Genomic DNA, 21,771 nt, shown 5'->3' on the forward strand with positions numbered 1-21,771 from the left:
CGCGCTGTACTCGCGCTGTCCCTCATAAGTTCGTGCCCAGATTTTCTCACCGCGGCTTTCATTGTATTATCTGGGTACTGGTATTAGCAGTCTTCTTTTGAGTAGTTTTATTAGTTATATTAAAATAAAATCTCGAGTTATTTACTGGGAAGTAAGAACCTTTTATTCTGCGGTTTACTGAGACCATTGGGGCTGTTTAATCCTACAGTAAGACTGTAGAATTTGGAATAAGGGAGGGCGGCAAGTGGCCGGAAATTTTTGGAAAGAAAGAAGCGGAAATTGCCAAGGAAGGAACTGCAATCGGAGCAAGAGTCCAGATTTTCCTTCTCTACTAGTCCAATCCCTCCCGGTCGACACATTTTGAAACCGTTACTTGCTCCCAGCTAAATATTGGAAGCATTTACGCCGATACAAATCACGACTGTTACTTGCAAATTTCTAAGTTTGAACTTTTTTAATCCACACGTTTTCAAAAAAATCAGTTTTATTTCAATCGAGGCTCAACATTTCAAATTGTTAAGCCCTTGAGGACGAAAACTCCTCTTAAATTGTGCGGGATTTTAAGAAAGGAAACAGCATGCAAATATTACTTTTTCACAATGCATCAGGTATTTCAAGCAGCTCTCACAATTCTGGAGGTCTAATTCAGGTGCGGGATTTTAAGAAAGGAAACAGCATGTAAATATTACTTTTTCACAATGCATCAGGTATTTCAAGCAGCTCTCACAATTCTGGAGGTCTAATTCATGGACAGCCAAATGCCCTGGAGTAGGCTAATGACTGACTCCCGGCACGGACAGGGTGGGGAAAATGCTCCACTTTCTGCTGGGGAGGGGGATAGGGACTGCTGAAACTGACTGATGCTGATGCATCATGAAGCTCGCTTTAGTTAGCCTTATTAAAAATTTGCCACTAATGTCTCTGTAAATACCTCAGTTCACACACCAAAAATTAACACTCGATTCCAATGATTGAAAGTTTGATTAGATTCAGACACAGTCAAAGAAAACCCTTAGAGTTTTGGAAATAAAGTAGGCTTAATCTAGCCTCGTTCCCAGGGTCTCTCCTCTTCACGTTCCTGCACCCTGGGTCCCCTGGGACGTGAAGAGGAAGAGGAGAGACCCTGGAAACGAGATTCAATTATTTACACGTTATAATTTGCGCGACCGATTTCTTTTTCCGTTAGTGTAACGCGGGATGAAAATTGGCCTGTTTCAAGAAAATGTAGCACTGCATAAAAATTTATAATTTATAAAATTTATAAATTGGGCCGATTTTCATCCGCTCACTCAATTTTTTTGTCCAATTGGGCCAAACCGACCCAAATTAAATTAGCCTTAATTAAGTATGACCACTCAAATAAAGCTACTGATCACTATTTTTCTGTAATGCTATACACCTTTCTTCTATGTATTTTTAGACTATACTGCACCCCAGAAAGTTCCCTGCTCGCAGAGAACTCTTTTCTGTTGTACTTGCTGAACTGACAGGTGCTTACAAAACGCATGCTCTCTGTATTATTTGCTGACCGTGACTTGAGCCCACTGTCTCTCGCGCATTTGTTTATAGTTACTCCGCTGCCATTTAGTGAGCCCGCATAGTAACATGGCATCATGCGACGCTTCGGTCGCAAGGTAACCATAGCGCATGCTCAACACAGTCCGTTTCGACCCAGGGCAGAGGCCTCTTTTCCTCGCGCCCATCAGTTCAACGAATACAACGGAAAAGAGGCCTCTGCTAGCAGGGAACCCAGAAAGATATAACCACTTAAATTAGAGCTACTGACTAGCACTTTCCCTTTGTTCTATTTATTGTTTTGTACAATGTGGTGCTTAAGTAGCAATTAATGAAATTCTAAGGAGCAACTATTCAAATGAAAGCTATCGAACAGCTCTTGATTCTATGAATAAAATTCTAAGGTTTGGCAATTTACAAAAAGCCACATTGAACTGATAAGTGAGGAGGAGTGCTACGGCCTATTATTTTGATACAAAACTGTTTTACTTATCATATCCCAATAAGTTAGTTTAACAAAAAAGAAACCTCCTTGATAGAAATACAAACCCTTTTGAAACACTGTCGCCTTTCGTTTCCTTGAGACAATTAGAATTTACTTTACAAATAACTTCAACAAATAGTCTGGTAAAACTCATGGAAGGCACTAGTCCCGGGCACTGGGGAAGAACAATAACAATATTTCCAAAGTTTTTCACCAAATGAACGTGTCAAACGTCTTACGTAAGAAATCCTAATTTTTTCACCCTAACTTACAGTCTAACTTCGTTGTTGCGCTTACGGAAATACCCCTTTGCTATGCCTCAGTGGGGTTGGCAAGTGTCATCAATGCTTTCCCCATAAACGAGAAGAAATGCTCTTCCGCGCAACATAGGCTGTGTCAGCGAAGTCATATGTCGCACGTCCTAGTTATCGCAGCCACTGATAATGCTTATTACAGGCGAGCGGCAGTGGCGAAAGGTGAGTGTCCGGCGATTTAAAATAACTGGAACCTGTGGCAAAGGGAAGGAAAACCCGACCAAGGAGCCCTGGTTTGGGGGCTAATGACCTTACTTGATTATGGAAACTGTTATCTCAACAAACACAGGCTATAGTGGGCGTAGTAAAACGACTTGCTTGGCTCCCGATCGAGATCACGCTTTTATCAGATGGGTTGACGAAGCCATGACCCCAAGGGGTACTCTAAAAAACATACCCATATAGCCAGGAGAGGACTACATATGGGAGTACCGCCCGCCCCCCCCCCCCCCCCCGCCCCGAGGGGAATGACGGCTCTGAACAAAAGCCGAAAGGAAGTCCCATAATAATTTATAGACTAAAGCACTGCACTGTCTGTTTACCAATTACGAGCTCTTGGGCTCATGAACTTACACTCCGTGTAGAAGGAGCATTCGTCCTTATCTTGGATTGATTGCTGATCTAGCTTCAAGGATCAATTAGTTTTCACTATTCAATCATAAAAATTTATCAAATTCACAATCGACTTAATTATAATCTTTGCAAAGACAAAGCACTGACGCTCGACGTCGACATTTATAAATCCACCAGTGACGGCGGAATCAATCAGGGACACTCAACTCAATTTCAAATCGATCATGCATTCTTTTTGCTTGAGAATCGAACCACGATCATGTATTCTTTTTGATCGTGCATCGAACCATGATCATGAATTCTTTTTGATATAGTACACGCGTCGAATTATGGCCTTAATAGTTTCTTAGAATGTAACCCCGCATTCTATTTAATTTAAAAATTTAAACGTTATTCCAAAACGTTGACCTGATTTCAAAGCTCATTCATTACTTTGATTCCTGTCGTTCATCTTTTCTTAACGACAGACTTTCCCCTTTTCCTTTGAAAATGGAATTGTTCCAAGATAAGAATAATTTTACTGAACAAAACCCAGCACTGAGTTACTGCAACTAAAAAACCTTTAAAAATGGCTGTGGATAAATAATACTGTCATTACAACTGTCTTTGGCGCAGCTCCTCGTTTCGTATGAACTGGCTGTTGTTGTTTCAATGTCAACTGTTCCTTGTTTTTGTTGCAAAAGCGTCGCAGTAATATCTAATCGCCCATGGCAGAAAATTACATTGTTTTGTCTTCACGTGTTCCTGGTCCGCTCTACACTCGCTGGTTAAGCAGATTAAACCAAGAACTTTTCTGAAAAAGAGGGCAAAAATATCTAATCATAATTACATGACAAAGGTCACAGCAACGCATGCAACAACAGTTTCAGCATGTATCCCCTTGAAATTTCTTTTTCTTATTCTACAGATCAGTTGAAAAGTGTTTCGCTCCTACTCACCCTCGTTCCCAGGTCACGCTCTCGGGCGCGAGAAGAAGGGAGACCCTGGGAACAAGGTTGTCGCACACTAAGGGTGGACACACAAAGAATTGGCCTGGTTCACACTGTACTGAAACAAAAGTTCCACGGATCCATATTGTACTGGTAAGAAAGTAAACGTTTTGTACCGCTGGTACAGTTAAGATCCTCAACAAATTAAAATTTGCATGATATCTTCGCATTTGCACCAAAATTCTGCAAGGGGCTCACACTGGTACGGAATTGAGACAGGTATAGTCGGGATGCAAAATTGTACCCGCTCCGGAAAAGAGTACAAACCCTATACGGATTGGAGTTCAGGAACCAGCTTGCCTAGATAGCTGGTACAGTGTGAACAAATTAAAAGGCCCGTCCGCGTAAATTTCGAAAGGCTTGGATTGTGAAAAAAGTCCCACCCGTTACACACTATAAAATCAAGCGAGGAGTTGACATTGTACCGGTAAGGTTTTGGGAATCTTTCTGATCAAGAACTATACTTTTTAACCCTGCCCTCCCCCAAGAGATCTTTTGGGGCTCTGTTGATCACATTGTACCAGAAAAGCAGATACAGTTTTCGATCCATACCGTTACAATGTGAAAATCTTGCTCAATTTTGAAGCAAATGTTTGGAGTAACGAGCCGTACAATTTTGATTTGAGTCTTCAAAAAAGATACTTGTCTAAAGCCCTATTCACAGCAACAAGACATGTTTAATTAAACCAGGTTAACAAAATTAAAATTGGTAACAGAAAGCTGAACCATTGGCTTTGACATAGGATTCAAGTAAGCTTTAACTTATGCTTTCATTTGTGCTAAATCTGTAGTCGACAAAAATCCAAAAGCAGCTTTTATGAAGGAAACAATTTTAAACTGTGTTTCAAAAACTCATTAATAATACATAAGCCCATTGACCTATCAAATGGTCGATAATACATCATGTGCAGTGACTTTATATCGATAAACCTACTCCTTATTAGTATGTGGTGTTTTATCAGCTGATAAAACACTCCTCGTTAGTATGTGGTGTTTTTCTCGTATGCTAATTTCCAACGTTCACAAAATCATAATTGTTATGAACTCTATTGACACACGCTTTTCCAGGAATGTTTTTGAAGCCGTTCAAAAAACTCGCAGCACGTGTTTTATCGGGTCTAAATCCACTCGGCTGCGCCGATAAACCCGACAAAACACTCCTGCTGTGTTTAAGCCTTGGTGTGAATGGGGCATCAGTTATATATACTGTACATACCTTGACAGCTAGTCCCATTCCGGTGGTTTGTATGTGACCTTCACTCCCATTGGTTTCTTAGGCTTCCTCGCTGCTCCACCCGCGCCTCCCCCAGCAGCCTGGGCTCTAGTCGGTTTGTGTGGGACGTCAGTTATCCTAGGTGTGGACGGATCTATAAACGTAGAGATGGTTTCAACATCCTCCATGCTGGCCTCACCATTCTGTTTCTCATGACCGTTAGGATAGGATTTGTCTGGTACGAACTCACCTTTCCTTCGCCTAAAAGCCAAAAGAAAAAGGTGGGGAAAAGGTAGAATTATACCTGGGATTCCTGCAACAACAACAACACTTTATTGTACCGATAACAAAAATTTGTAAAGTTAATTTACAAAAGAATTAACTGAACTAATTAAGGGGGCCGACTCCCTGAAAAAGCTAAGAGGCTAAAAATGCCAAGAAGCAGGATTAAGTATTTAATTGATAGCGGAGGTACAACATAGCAAGATATACTAAAGTTCACGTTCTGTTCACACGAAATATTTAAAAATCGGTCTTCAAGTTTTGTCGAGCTTACGTTAAACAAGGAGCTGAATATGTAAGAGAGTAGAGACATGAAGAAGAAGAAGAAGAAGAAGAAGAAGAAGAAATATGATGTAATAATAGGTGGCTTATTTTTAAGAGGTCCGGTACTCTATTTTAAGCCTACCTCAGATTGAACGGTTGAATTGATTTGATTGTAAATCTGAAACTTGATTAAATTAAAAATTAAATTAAGAAGAAGAAGAAGAAGAAGAAGAAGAAGTAGTAGTAGGAGGAGGAGGAGGAGGAGGAGGAGAAGGAGGTTATATTGGATCCTCCCTTTGTGTCAACAGTGTTCACAGAATTTCAAACTGTACTTTCTAAAGACTGTAGTTACATCAAAAACAACGCCCGTTCACATCTGGTTATGTATCATTTGCTCTTACTTGTAGAAACGTGTTAAGACGAAAGCCAACACGATCAGCAAAAACAGCACTCCCGCGGAGCCTGCGCAGATGGTGAGGATCAGTATCCCCTGGGACAAACCTTGCTTTTCACCACCCTCCAATGACCCGACAAGCACAGCAGTTGTGGGGACTGCAATAAAACAACACTGTTAGACTTGACAAATAATGCACTGTAAATCTCTATTCTGGCTCCTAGGAGGAGGAGGGAGGATCTCAGCAACTTGAAGGAGAGAAGGCTTTCAAGTGCGCGTTTGAACTCAATCTCATATTCGTTTTATAAAATATTACCTAATATTAATTAACGTCTTTCCTTTTTAAAAACTCCAATTTTACACCAATCTTGTCAACGTAATTTGAAGTCGTGTTGTTCAGAGTGAATGGTATCCTGCGTTCAGCGTGAGCCGAAAAACGTTCAAAGTTGTCCGAGTTGAGCGCATGCTAACGAGGGATTCTTCTTTAGAATGTCAGCCATTTCCTGCTGTTGTTCCGGATGAAAAGACAAAGCTAAGGAGTGATCTTGGTAGTTTAGGTTTTCTTTTGAAACATAGTCTAAACAAATATCCGGTTCTGTTTCTGAAAGGTAGACTAGGAGCAGACATTAATTTCTTGAAAGGTAGCAGGGCGCGTGACACAAGAATCGAGAGTAGTGCAATCATCGAGGGGTTCCCGGCTTTGCAGCAAGGTCGTCACGTAACGTTCTCCTTGCTAACATGAATGTTGCGTGACGACCCAAATAATGGCGCCACGAGGAGATCACTTGCTTTTCTTCGGTCGTGTCACTATCTTTAAAAAAAAATGACGGCTGCCCACAGTCTTCTCAAAGGGAATTTGGGACCAAGACTCTGGGAACGAGTTCAGTCCGTGCTACGCCTTACGATGAGACAAAGATTAACATGAACAACGCGTTTTTCAGCTATATCTCGATATATGGGTGCGTACGTACATGTGTAGTCGAGATTATGGAGGAAAGAGAAAAGAGGAAATAAGGAAACTGGACCGGACTGGCTGACATTAAACAACAACAGGAAGGAAGTATGAAGAAGTATGAGGAATAAGAATGAAGATAACAGAGAAGAGACTGACGTTTGAGATACTTTAACGAGATGTGCAGTAGAAAAGGAAACATGTCGTCGCAGTGGCGACTCCGTTAACACAGTAAATTCCCGCTGTCTCAAGAAAGCGGGAGTTCAGGAAAACGTTGAAATGAGTTTGTTCATCGGTGCAAAAAGGAACGTTTTCTGTTCAAGATTACGAAAGAAAAACAATTTCGATTGTAGCAGAAGCCAAGTCCAGTCTACTCCCACAATCAACCACTGCTATGGTGGCTCAACAGCAGTACCCCTGTTTCTTTGGGTGGACCGATACCAGTTTTTCAAATCGATCCGATACTATTACGATATTTACCGAGATCTGGCATTTTTCCATATCGATACTATGACGTCATTATCTGTTAATTTGTATTAATGGTATAGAATATTTGGTAACGTTATCGGCCCTCCTTAAGGGGGGACTTAACCTATAAACGCCATTTTTTCCGCCACTTGACACAGCTTTAATGGAAATATCTCGTTCACGTTTCAAGCAATCCAAAAACTCTACGCTCATCCCGTGAATCTTTGTTGTGGGGTGTTTTGTGAATTTTTATGTGATTTTTGGGTATATTTGGGAGGAGATGGTTTTTCTAGAAAATTTGGTAAAATTAAGAGAAATAAGAAATATTGAAGATTTAGTGAAGTTTTAAAATTAGAATTTGTAGTTAATAATTAATAGACGGACACCAAGTTAGTCCACTAGCAACCTGGGGTGCTCTTGCATGGGTATCAACTGTCTGTTGGTGTTCCAAAAATCTTTTTCTTTCTTCTATCCCTTCTTAAAACCTCTTCAAATTTCATTCAAATTTAGGTTAAATACCCCCTTAACTTGTCTTGGATCAGTCCGGATAATAGTGGTAAAAAACTAAACATCTAGTCAGTCGCGTTTTAGATCCTACATCACTGACTGTTGGGCAACTGAAAAGAATGAAAGGTTCCGTTGCAGTCTCTGATCTCAGTTGGTATTCATTTACTTATGTGATGTATCAGGTGCATGAGCTACTGTGGGGGGTGGGGTGGGATCATAACTAGACCAACTCATGACCACTGGCGCCTCAAGGTGCTGATGTCTGATTACAAAATCATTTAAATATCTGATGTCATTTGTTGCGCTATTTAAATTCTTTACCGTTACAACTACTGTATAGGCAATAGATGTCCTTAACAAATGTTTGGTTTATCAACAGAGTTGATAACTAAAGGTAAATTGGCCGCCGTAAAGAGATTCGAGTGCTGACGTTTCGAGCGTTAGCCCCTCGTCAAAGGAGATTCACTCTGACAAAGGGCTAACGCTAGAAACGTCAGCACTCGAATCTCTTTACGGTGGCCAATTTACCTTTAGTTATCAACTCTGTTGATAAACCAAACATTCGTTATCTACTCCCCATCGACACAGCACCACAGTTTCTTTAGAAACTAACCCCCTTGTCCTTAACAAATGCCTACCTTCACGACTGGACAATGGAGTCTGCATATTTTGACTTCCAGGAGATGGATTTGGCTTCGGTATATTCTGAACTGAGCTTGTAGTAGAAATTTCTCGCTTTTGGGATGCTGTGAATGAGTCAATCGTTATATTCAATTTATCCTCAAGAGTACCTTTCTTATCCCTGAGTATTTGCAACAAACCTTTGCCATCAATCGCTACCGTTTGATTGGTTCCATTGTTTAGTGACGTAACAGTGACGTAAAAGGCCGTTTGAACATTACTCGTATTCCCGGGCTTGAAGGAAATACTGTAAATTATCGCATCCATGCGGGAGATATTAGTCAAATAGGGGTTCATATCAGTTCGAAGTGCTTCCCTTTTAGTCCTTACTCTATCAGATGAAGGATTAATTCTGAGTATTTTTTCCTGCGGGGATCGCTTCTTACGTTCTACCACGCTATCGGACAACATTTTGCTGGTAACACAAAGACTTGTGTTTTCCAAACACGAATCCCGTACCACCTCTGCTATAATCTGTGACACAGCCTTTACTTTTTCATGAAAACCCCTAATTGTAATGTTCACCATCTTCATTGTCACTCCATGCTGTATATATTTCATGTCGATCAGATCCAGGCAGCATATTTTTCCATTTTTACGTGCTTCTTCGCAGTTAAAGCAAACACAATTAGTGCTATTTATTTCGCAGGATAATATGTCTTTTTCTTGCGCGCCAACCGAAACTGATAATAGTGGCTGTACAGAAGTGATATGGGCAAAAGAGCTTGCGGTGGTTGCTCTAGTGAAGTGGATAGGTGGTGTTGACAATGAGGACTTAGAATCCGATTTAAAGGAAGAACTACTTGTGGATGACGAAGATGGTTTAACAATGCGGGTAGAGCTTGTGAATGATGTTGAAATCCGGGCAGTGGAAGAAGCTGTAAAACTTGATGAAACCCGAGCAGCCGAAGAACGTCTGAGAGCTGATGATAGCTGGGCAATTGTAGAACTTGGGACTGTTGTTGAAACACGAGCAGTCGAGCTTGTAAAAGTTGATGAAATTTCTGTGGGAAGTATTAGCATCGCTGAAGTGGACAATCTTGGAAGTTGCGTTGAAGTACCTGTTAATGAAACTTCTGTGAGAGGTATTTGCACCGCTGAAGTGGACAATCTTGGAAGTTGCGTTGAGGTACCTGCAGAATAATGCGACAAGAATGTAGATTTACTGCGGCCCTCCCCTGGCGATAGATTATTAGTATTATGAACGTCATTCGCCGTTTGTAAATTAGACGTCAAAGTCGACACAGAACTGGTGAATGTTTCATGTGAGGACAAAACTGAAAAATCGCGCGCTGCTGGTTCGGTCGCCGTCATTGCGACTTTTTGCGACGCCATAGAAGAAGGCGACAAAGCTATAAAGTTTTCCTTTGTGGACATTGCCATGTTAGACTCGATCACAGAAAAACTAAAACTCGATAATATCACATGACTTTTACTCGGCACTCCGCTTTCATCATATGTACTGAGAAGCTTGAGTGTGTTATGATGCAGTGAGCTTGTTTGCACCACTTGGTCTAAAACAGTTTCCGTGGAGAATACGTTTAAAACTTTTGTGGTTGGCAGTTGAGGATCTCCACTCTTTTCTGTACTCGCAGTGTTGCGGTTTTCAGTTTGAAGTGCCTTCCCCGCAGAATGACTTCCTAGTGTTGTCTCAACGATTTGAGCATCCAATTTAAGGCTTGACTGCGGAGATAACACGTCCGTGGTGCGAGCTGGTGTCTCTTCGTTTCCTGTATGGACGCCAAATTCAGAAATAAACCCATCGTTAACAGAATTAGTAGTCGTTTCCAAGGAAAACTGCACTGAAGGCTGCTCTTGAGACGAGAGAAGAGTAAGTCGGTGAGCTGTAGCAGAGATAGTTGGCGTTAAGATCATGGAATTGACATCGAGTGGTGCACGAATAGAGGAAGAATTTCTCGAAGAAACTGACAAAATGGAAGATTCGCAAACTTTGGGACATGAGAGAAAAACAAAGATGAAAGCGGACAGATGATAAATTTGCGCGATTTCCCACGCATACAACTCCAAGTGAAGAGTAGCTTTCATAACTGACGAGCGAAAATCGAATTTCGGGAATTATTCCAAACGTATCATTGACAACCGCTTCTAAATTTACTTGCTTCCTTAGAACTCCTTTGAAAACCGTGTGCGCAAGTCTCCGTCGAAGAACAATACAATGTTTTAGTGTCGGCGCGAAAAAAACTGCCAAAAAAATATCCAGTTACTGCATTAACCTTCTAGCAAAAGCCTGTTCACGCAGACGGAAAATAAACATATCCTGATTGACACAGCTTCTTAGAACAGGTGGCAATAACAGCAAGCCTAAATAACATGCTCTCTGACAGCGAAATTGCACGTCCTTGATTGCGTTGATATGTTAAAATTCCCAGTAATTTTCATATTAAGACAAGTGGCTTTGCGAAATACAATTCTGCTTCATCTTGTGTCCTTTCGCTACCAATAAAATCTCGTAACTGTGATTGCTACCGAGATAATAGAATTCTATTACCAAACAAAAAACCACACGCACCGACAATAGTTTAAATACACATGCGCATATTTAAACGTTCAGAAAGTAATCATTACTCGTTTTATTAAATATTCAGTTTTGTCTATTCTTCTGCTTTCGAGTGTGCGGCGGGCTGATTTTCTTTTGAAACCTGAGGAGTATTAAAGCTCCCTGTTGTTAGCGAATGAAATATTGTTTGAACAATAACAAATGCAAAAGCGAACGAGGAAATCCCCCGCTTTTCAAGATAACACTAAGGAAAGTCAATTTCATTGATTCTCTCCTCATTTAAATCCTTTTAAAAGTACATCTCACCATTTTTGTCTCTTTTCGCTCTCATTAAAACCTATTTTCTTAATATCAGTCTATCCATATTCATCAAAAACTATTACCGCATCGCTAACGATCCAGATGTCGAAAACTGATTTTTGTAACCAAAATAAAAAGAAACTCAATTTCGCCCTTTTAACACTGAGCCGAAAATGAAAACAGAGGAGGATTTGGAATAAATTTACACGACGGAAATGTAAACATTTCGAATTTACTTTTCTAATTTGTCTTTTATGCCGGATTTACAGGCTTTAAGATTGTCACATAAAAGTTATATTTGAAACTGGCAGAATTTGTGGCAACTAAAATGTTTTAAGGAAAGTGGCAATAATTCAAACCTTCACTTCCGTGTTTTTGACATTTCTATCTATGAATCCTGAACGTTCTAAAGTGCCAGGGTTCAAATAAAAGCTATTAAATGGTTCTTTTCTGTGTTACTATTTATTATGCTGTACAAGGTGATTCTCATTTTTGAGTGTGTGGTCGAAATCCTAAAGTGTGACCATTCAAATGAAAGCTACTGAGCAGTACTTTCCTGTGGTGCTGTTTATTATGCTGTACAAGGTGATCCTAACTTTTGAGTCTGTGGACGAAATCCTAAAGTGCTCAACATTCAAATCAAAGCTACTGAGCAGTACTTTCCTGTGGTGCTGTTTATTATTCTGTACAAGGTGGTTCTAACTTTTGAGTCTGTGGACGAAATCCCAAAGTGGTGACCATTACTGAGCAGTACTTTCCTCTGGTGCTGTTTGCTATGCCGTACAAGGTGATTCTAATTGGACGAAATCCTGAAGCTTAAATATTCATGTAAAACCACTGAGCAGAACTTTCCTGCGGTGCTGTTGGCAGTGGTTTCTAACCTTTGAGAAAATGGAAAAAAAAAAAACAGAAAAAGTTTGATCATTCAAATGAAAGTTTTGACTTGGTACTTTCCTGCGGTTGTGTTTGTGTTTTTGTCTTTCACAAGGCCAAATTTGAGACTTTCCGTCCTTAATTTCGCAATCTGGCATTCGTGAAGGTAAAAAGGCTTAATGATATACACTCTTATCATCCCAATAGAAAACAATCGCACGGTTCCAGATGGCTTCGTCGGTAAGGAAGGAGTAAACAGGAAGTCCTCCATCAAAAGGGACTGTGGATCCGAGTGAGTAACCTAACCTTAAAAAAAATTACTATCTCTGTGTTTTCTTAAACCTACTGTCAGTATCAACATAAAACGCTAGAAAATTTTAGAAAATTCGAACTGGGAAAAACGAATTCGCAACACCGAAAAGTACAGTTCACAACAGTCTCATTTCAATAATGACACTTCGATTTATTCCTTGTTTAACGAATAAAACTACATTACCTATGCCTTTGGACTTTGCTGATTCTTAAAGCTCAAGTGCTTACTCGATATGCAACTCAGTCTAAAAAACTAAGATAAAACACAACAACGAAGTTTAATGTGACTTTTTAGGCCCTATCCAATTTCATGTGGGTTTTTATCTAGGCAAGTGAATTAAGGCTGTGACGAACTTAACACAAGCTACAAGATTAGCAAATCAATCTTTGACTCAAAAAGAGAATAATTAGTGCTTAATAAAACAAAAAGGATTTTAAATGTATATAATCAACTTTCACCTAGCATAAAATAAATTTCTTCTTGCTAAATTTGTCCTTGGTAAAATCAAATTGATTTTGACGACGTTTTCATTACATTTTTAATGCAAGCTTTTCCTCTTTCGTAAACTTTCATTTTCTACAGCATCAAACAGAAACGCAAACTTCTAAAACATTTTATTCAAAAAATTGCATTCCGTAAAGTTCTAGACATGTATTTAACTCAATCTTTCAATACGTCTGGTCGCTAACACTTCTGTATATTCAATATGACTGCACAGAAAAAACTCAACTGCCTCTGGCAAATAGCACATCAAGTAACGGCTAGTACTCACGTGATCTGATATTTGCTTCGCCATTTTTAGTATTAGAAGATCTTGGAGAAAAGATCATAACTTCGTCAGGTTTTATTTTTGTGGCATTTAATTTTTTTCAAGCGGTAAAATTTAAATTGATCTTGTAAATGACGAATTATTTTTTTATCTCCACGTCGTGACTTATCTAAATCGCTCTTACAGTTGTAGACTAAAAGGTAATTGAATTTATTTGCACGATCTTTCACTAAAATGCTGTTTTTAGTTAAGCAGGTGAATCTACTCTCCTGTGATGCTGTTTATTATGCTGTACGAAGTGGCTCTAAAGTTTGAATCTGTAGACTAAAATCCTAAGCAATGTGACCATTCAAATGAAAGCTACTGAGGAGTACTTTCCTGTAGTGCTGTTTATTATACTGTACAAGGTGGTTCTACCTTTTGAATCTGTGGATGAAATCCTTAAGTGTGACCATTCAAATGAAAGCTACTGAGCAGTACTTTCCTGTAGTGCTGTTTATTAAGCTGGAAAACGTGGTTCTAGCTTAAATCTGAAGTCACACTATTTCATCCGCAGACTCAAAGGATACTAAGTAGTTACTCTCAGTGGTGCTTACGCTTGTTCCTTGAAACCGCAATCGTTGGTAAAGGAATTCCGAAAACAGCGCTAGAACATCAACCTGTCATTGGACTGCTGTTTAGTGAAACAATAATGGAGTTGAAGAATTTTTTTAGGCTAAAAAAATTATAAAACACAATGATTTTTTGTATATCTCAGGTGAAGTTTTTTGCTTCTGTCGTTGATTCAGCGCGCTTTTCTAATTTCGTTTTTGTAGAGAAGGAAAAACAAAGAAAAGGAACAAAGGGTAGCAAGACATAGCAATGACAAACAAAGGAAGAAGAACCAGAAAAAACAACAGTGAAAGGAACATAAGACTAAGAAAAAGAAAACGTCTAAAAGGAAAACAAGAGTAAAAGCAAAGGAAGAGAGAAATAGAAATAAGAAAATAGGAAAACATGGAAAAGAACAAAGGGAAACAACACTGCAGAGGAAACAGGGTACCTAACGGAAAACAGGACACTCAAGCACAATTATGGATTTTGGGTAAGGATTAGTCTCTTACACAGCCGTTGTTTGGTAGTCACGTAACGCTAAGGATAGTCAATGGGTAGAAGCGTTGCGTGACGCCCCAAGTAATTTCTGCTTGGGAGACTGTATCGGGAGGAGTCCGAGAGAAAAAGAAGCAATATTGAAGTAGAAAACACGCACAAGAAAAATAACAAAAGCAAAAATGATGAGAACAAAATAATAGAAGGATTGGGAAATCCAGACCAAGAGAAACAAGGAAACAAGAACAGAAAGAAAAGTAAAAGACAACACACAAATAGGAAAGGAAGTTGGAGTGTAAGAAATAACGAAAACAGAGGAAACGTGAACAAAAAGGAGAAAGAAAGAAAGAAAGTGCAATGAACATGTAACTAATTACAGATAATTGTCAATAAAGAAAGAAAGAAAGAAAGAAAGAAAGAAAGAAAGAAAGAAAGAAAGGAAGGAAGGAGGAAGGAAGGAAGGAAGGAAGGAAGGAAAGAAGAAAGAAAGAAAGAAAGAAAGAAAGAAAGAAAGAAAGAAAGAAAGAAAGAAAGAAAGGAAGGAAGGAAGGAAGGAAGGAAGGAAGAAAGGAAGGAAGAAAGAAAGAAAGGAAGGAAGGAAGGAAGAAAGAAAGAAAGAAAGAAAGAAAGAAAGAAAGAAAGAAAGAAAGAAAGAAAAGGCTTTTGACTAAGTGAACGAGATCTTTGTTAGAATAAGGACCGATGAAGGCTGATATAATACGCTACACACAGGCTCTGTCCGTGAATATCTTGAAAAATAGAGAAGACTTAAAAGTTGATTTAAAGAGCAGCACGATTGCGCTGTCGGTGAACCATAAGTTGACATTCATAATAAAAGCACGAGAACAACTCACAGAGAAACAAAAGGTTACACTGATGTGATGAAGAGTGGAAAAGTGAATGATGTGAAAAAACGCAGCATGAAGTTGATGATTTTATAAACTGAAGAAAGCTCAACGTCTGAAGCAGAACAGCTCATAGAGAAAAAAGGTTACACTGATGTGATGAAGAGTGGAAAAGTGGATGTTGTGAAGAAAAGAAGCATGAAGTTGATGATTTTATAAAATGAAGAAAGCTCAAGGTCTGAAGAAGAACAGCTCACAGAGAAAAAAGGTTACACTGATGTGATGAAGAACGGAAAAGTGAATGTTGTGAAGAAACGCAGCACGAGGTGGGTGATTTTTCAAGCTGAAGAAAGCAGAACTAATGAAGCAGAAAAGCTCACAGAGGAACAAAAGGTTAAACTGATCATAATACGATGAAGGGTGGAGAAGTGAATGTTGTGGAGAAACGCAGCATTAAGTGGATGATTTTACAAAGTGAAGAAAACTTAACTAATGAACAAATAAAAACTGACTAGGTCCAGCCAAAACCGCATATAAAATGATTCACTTGCGATCGAGTGTTACCATTATTACACTGTAATCCTTTCAACCCCAACAACAACAGAACGAACAGAACAACAACAAAAAAAAAACAGAGCAAAATAAAGCAAACAAACAAAACCAAAACCACGTAACAAAACCAACAAAATTGAACTTGCAAATAAATAAATAAATAAATAAATAAATAAACAGTAAATTTTTAAGAAGTGAAGTGAGGGCGTTTTACAGTAGCGCCAACACGTGGTTCACAAATGTGACAAACATACACTTCTGGGGGTGGGCTGGAACGCCGTCCCTGGCTTGATATGGAGGCGAAAGTGAAGGCACCTATGCTAGTAAAATGATAGGCTCGATTTCCGCCGCTCCCTCGGGTCCGGCTTTCCTCCCCGCGGGCTCATTTTCCCGAACAGCGGCTGGTAATCGAGCCTAGTAAAATGAGCGTGAACGAAAAAAATACAACATAAAAAATCTTGAAAAAGCTGCATTTCCAATGTGGTGGTGTTTTATGGAACCAGACAAAGACGAAAAATGATAAGGCTATATTACAAGGACCTGGATTCGAAAAAGGCTGAGAGTTTCACTGAAGGTAGCGATCCTCTACGGACAAACCCTCAATCGTGAACTGAGATTAGCTGCTTGTTATTCAGCGGCAATTTCTCTTTATACGTGCGCTGTTATTGAATTACATAGCATGCATTTTGCTCGTTACAAGGACTCGCAATTTGATTCATTTCATTCACACATTTCACTCTTTGGACGCAAGGAAAGCACTTCGACTCAGACAATTCTAAATAAATGTCAACGGATGGCAAGGTTTCATAATTTAATCTCACAAACGTTTCCCTATCAAGCCAGAGAACACGTTTTTTGAAAACATATCGAATTCTCAAAAAATAAATAAATCTCTTGGGATTTTTATTGTTCTACTGAGAAATGATACGTTTGTCAGAACTTCTAGAGCTTTCATTAACACACGAAATCTGAAGTTACAGACCAAACTCAAATGATTGCTTCAATGATGAATGTCGTTAAACCCAACCCAATGCAATTACTTCAACCAATCACAACTAATGCAAATAAAACAATCGGCCAATCAAGAGCAATCAGGAACTCGAAGCAAACTCGGGTGCCAAGCGCGGGAAAACGCGAAAGAGACGACGCGATTGTTTTGGATGTGACTTCCTATTGGTTGAGAAAATGGCACGAGTTTTTTAACCAATCACAGAGAGGAGCCGGACAGGCAACATCAAAGCAAACATACAATCATTCTTCGCTATTTAATTGAAAATCGCTCTATACTATTAACATCTAACGGAATAAGGAATCCCCAACCAGCGCACTCAACCTTTCAAACCCATTTTGAAGCTGTTTTGCCTGAGATGTTTGTTAAGACAACTGAGTGCAGATTTTAACTTCAGAATTCCCATTGTTAATGAAACCATAACACCTCTTTCAGGATATTCTAGCTTACAAACGGCCGCTCAACATATTTCACTTGCAAGAACAATGGAACATGGGACATGACATTTGTGAACAAAGTATGTCGCGCAGTGAAAAAAAAAAGGTAGACAGAGTATTACTCCATACTTTGGAGTAATAACATACAGTCATTTCAACTAACGTTGTCGGTTCAAAGCATGAAGCTAAAAGACAAGACCGAAAGTTTACGTGGGATTTTTATGAATAAATTCATCAAAATCAGTCATGCCTGAAGAAAACAATAGGTTGTAATTAGCAGTACAATGACCTGCACGTGCAGGGATGATTTTGATGAATTTATTCATAAAAAATAATCCCACAAAACATTGCGGTCTTGTCTTTTAGCTTTATTTTGATCCGACAACGTAAATTGAAATAGCTGTATACAGCAACAAAAAGAGGACAATCTTCAAGAATGTGAGTGAGAAATCGATTCAGTTAGTACATACAGTATAAAAGAAAGTGTGCTCTACTCTGTACTCTATACAAAGAAAACTTGTGAGAAGCTCTCTCTATCTAAGATAATCCCTGTATTTATTTAAGATTATCCTTTCATGCCAAGCCAAGAAATACTATGTTCCCTTTGCAGGCGACCGATCTTACTATCCTTGTATTATTAAGGGTTTAATGACGACACCTCCTAATACAGAAGTATTTTTGTGCAGTTTATGGCCGTGCATGAAAAACAGATCTTAGCAAGGGTTACTGAAATCCAAAACGAAAATCGGGGCACAAAGGCATTTTTCAGAGATAATTAAGCAACAATAATTTCATAAAGCTTTCAAAAACATAGCAATGTATGGGATTTTCACCCAGTTGAAGCTTAATTCTTATAAGTAAAGGTTTTATATACATAGGCAAGTGAAAATAAACGATAAAACCGAACAACGTTTCGGAGTCGTCATGACGCCATTATCAAGTTCGAAGTAATGGAAATAAATAAAGTTAATGTTGGTGAACTATTTCTGACATTGACTTTATTTATTTCTATTACTTCGAACTTGATAATGGCTTCATGACGACTCCGAAACGTTGTTCGGTTTTATCGTTTATTTTCACTTGCATATGAAGCTTAATTATCTTTGAAAATGCTTGATTATCCCCAGTTTTCTTTTAGATTCTAATAGTCCCTGTTTATATCTGCTTTTCTCGGATGGTTAGAAACCGCGCAAAGATAGCTTTGTATTAACAAGCACCGTCCTTAAGAAACCCAAATTTCTTGGAACTTGCCGAGACACGCAGAACGTAACACAAAGGAGGCACTGTCCTTAAAAAAAGGGCATGATCAGTTAAGTGCATTGTTGTATCTTGTTTATAATCATGACTCAGCAGTTTCTTGTCCGTTAAAGAGAGCATCAGGAGCTTGTTGAAATGAATCGATCCCTCAATCACATACACAATCAGTACAGTCGAACCTCCAATTGCTAACTCCTCAATTGACTGTACAGGCTTCCGGTCCCAGGGTGTCCCTTTATATGCAAGGTAGCGAATTGCACCCAGCCTAAGCAGTAACAACTGTAGTTGTGGCAGTGCCACTAGTAGGGTTAGGAGAAGAGAACTAGTAGTAGTCGTTGTCGTTCCAATTAAGGATATCAGCGTACGGGAACTTCGACTGTACCACAAGCAATCAGGTACTTAATTACTTGCACGTGTTGCATAGCGTGCCTTCAACTTAACACGAAGGGAAACAGCTACTCACCACAGAAATTGCAGGTTCTAGGACAGAGTTTTTTCATCCGTTTCCTGCGACAGAAATTGTCTTGTTTCGCCAATACCACGCACTGAGGTGTTTCGTCTATACACGGTTCAGGAAGCTTTTGCTCTGAGACAAAAATCACACCCAAGGCACTACATTAGGCTGGATGGACACGAACACGTTTTCCTTGTCAAGTTTGCCGTTGACAGGTTCTATATTATCGCCCGTATGATAAACGTTTTCAGGTTTTTCTTAACGTGCTAATGTACTTAAAGGGTTAGTTTCTAAAGAAACTGCACGGGTGTTGCGTCGGTGGGGAAGTAGAACCGAATCTTTGGTTTATCAACAGAGTTGATAACTAAAGGTAAATTGGCCACCGTAAAGAGATGTTTCGAGCGTTAGCCCTTCGCCAGAGCGAATCAAGGAATTGTGGGTCGTATGTGTTGATATAGTGAGCAGTGGAGCTACGCTATTGGTGGGAACATGGTGACGTGGAAATCAAGAATAAATTAGATGAATGAAAAGCGTTCGTTGATTCCTTGGGGATTAAGAGTGCCGATTTGGAAGAAGAATTGTTGTTCTAAAGTTTTGTGGGTTTCTGTGTTACCATGATTAAGAGAAATGCCACAGACTGCCACATGTTTGTTAGAGTGGTTAGGCAGATTAAAGTGTCGAGCGACTAGTTTAGATGCATCCTTGTCATTTTTTTCAACATCTCGAAGATGTTCATGAAATCAGTCACCTAGTCTTCTTCCTGTCTCACTAATGTATAAATGTTTCCATAAAGTGCATTTTATGCAAAAAAATTATTCTTCCAAATCGCTTCAGTTAAAGTGTATATGACAGAATTTATTTTGTTTGCTTGATCAAATCTTCAACCTGTTCTTGCAGGAATATTTAAAAAAAAATCCATGGTAATTTTTCTTCCTCAGGTTTTTGACGTACAAAGACATGAAATTTCGCTTCCGGTTGGGAGACACTAGGTACCTTCAGATCAGAGTACGAGTACGAATTTCAAATTTCAAATCAGTCACATCCCCAGAACTCTCCCTCCTTCCCGTTGTTTACCAGCAGATAAGTAGATCCTACAAACCGAAGACTGATGTGACAAGCGGTTATCTAAAACACGCAAACTAGATTTGAAAAGTTGTGCTCGTAATCAATCTTGAACTCGATCGTAGTCAAATCTGAAGGTCCCCTGTACCGCGCAAGAGAGGAGACTGGGGATGAAAGGGCTATGACGTCAATACAGGATCGCAAGTTTGTAGGTTTCTCTGTTGCTCAGTTGTTTTCGTGTGCGGAGAAAGAAAACGGCGTGGAGGAAAATATGACTGGGAATGTTGAATGCTCACAACGGAACAACTGAGGGATAGACAAACCGCGAAAGGGATCCGCTATTGAATTCACAGCTAAAACATCCCCAGTGTCTCATATCTTGCGGTATTGTATCCCACCGGAAATGAAATTTCACGTTTTAAAACACTTCAAATGCGGGGAAGAAAAATTGATAAGGAATTTTATTCGATTTTCATAAGAGAAAGACATGAAGATTTGATCAAGAAGACAAAAACATTCTTTCATATACTTGACAAAACAGTTGTCGAGCAAGCAACCAACTTGTTGAGAGAAAATTTGTTCATGTGTAAAACCCTGTGTTGTAGTCACTAAGTAAAGCTCGTCAAGGAAGCTTGCTAGTCGTTTACGCGAGTAGATATAACTTGTAATGAATAAGTGAATGATCATCGCAATTATATAGGCAACTTAAGTAGATGTGAAAAGAAAGCCTGAAAAAAAAGATCCAGGTTGGAACGGGATTCGAACCCATGACCTCTGCGATACCGGTGCAGTGCTCTACCAATTCAGAGAACTGAGCCTTACTGCTTATTAAAATATATAAATGGTTTTCGTACAAAATATTTTTTCTTACCATTGGGACAATTGTTATAATTGATGTCTGTACATATGCATTGGTATTTGTCTTCCATCCGGTGACACGTAGCACCATCATGACAAGGATTTTTGATGCAAGGATCCTCTGGAAAATAAACAAAAAGAATATCATATCCTCTTTTAATACAGTGTAATTTGAATTTTTGAAATATTCTCCTTCCCCGTTGACCCTAATAACAAGCGTTTGGAGCTGTTTTCAATCGAGTGCTAAACAAACTCAAAATAATCATTCTGGCCAATCAGAACAAGTGCAGAGAATGCTTTCAGCCAATCAAAACTCGAAGAAAATATAAGTAACAGGCAAATATTTGGTTTATCAGCGGATTTGATAAATTGGCAACCGTCAAGTGATTCGAGTGCTGACGTTTCGAGCATTAGGCCCTTCATCATAGCGAAGCACTCGAATCTCTTTACGGTGACCAATTTACCTTTAGTTATCAACTCTGTCGATAAACCAAACATTTGTTTCTACTCCCCACCTACGCGGCACCGCAGTTTCTTTATTTTTAAGTATACGTAACTGGCGCCAACCGCGCGTGAGCAAAGCACGATTGGTTCGAGAAAGTGTCGCCGTTTTTTAAGTAAATGCCTCAATTACCTTTCATTTTATTACAGCAGATCATCGATTTCGTAGATTTCGTTTGGACGGTTAGAAAAGCAACCTCTACGTCAAAGGACTTAAGCTCGTACATCCAAATCACAAGATGTCCAATGCTGAATGCGCCATGACTTTTCCTGAGTAAGGACACCACGGAGTTTGGTT

At 39.3% G+C, this 21,771-nt stretch overlaps 1 protein-coding gene across 6 annotated transcripts in view; it reads right to left on the bottom strand.

Annotated features, from left to right (window-relative positions):
- Positions 1–420: 420 nt before the first annotated feature.
- The window catches only part of LOC146481912 (uncharacterized), a 57,413-nt gene continuing 36,062 nt past the window's right edge, over positions 421–21,771 (bottom strand). For 4 of the 6 annotated variants that reach the window (XM_085107984.1, XM_085107980.1, XM_085107981.1 and 1 more), the window contains 8 exons: positions 21,607–21,771; positions 20,986–21,093; positions 19,062–19,184; positions 8,594–9,769; positions 6,036–6,186; positions 5,777–5,818; positions 5,092–5,349; positions 421–3,679 (listed from right to left, as the gene is read on the bottom strand). The exon at positions 21,607–21,771 is cut by the window's right edge and continues 321 nt beyond it. In XM_085107984.1, coding sequence (XP_084964110.1) covers positions 5,100–5,349; positions 5,777–5,818; positions 6,036–6,186; positions 8,594–9,769; positions 19,062–19,184; positions 20,986–21,093; positions 21,607–21,771 — 2,015 coding nt within the window. In that variant the 3' untranslated portion in view covers positions 421–3,679; positions 5,092–5,099. The remainder of the gene's footprint in view (positions 3,680–5,091; positions 5,350–5,776; positions 5,819–6,035; positions 6,187–8,593; positions 9,770–19,061; positions 19,185–20,985; positions 21,094–21,606) is intronic. The other 2 variants (XM_085107985.1, XM_085107983.1) reach the window with 2 other exon arrangements.

Source organism: Pavona decussata, unplaced genomic scaffold, assembly GCF_977016875.1.
Source record: "Pavona decussata unplaced genomic scaffold, jaPavDecu1.1 SCAFFOLD_48, whole genome shotgun sequence".
Taxonomy (NCBI): Eukaryota; Metazoa; Cnidaria; class Anthozoa; order Scleractinia; family Agariciidae; genus Pavona; species Pavona decussata.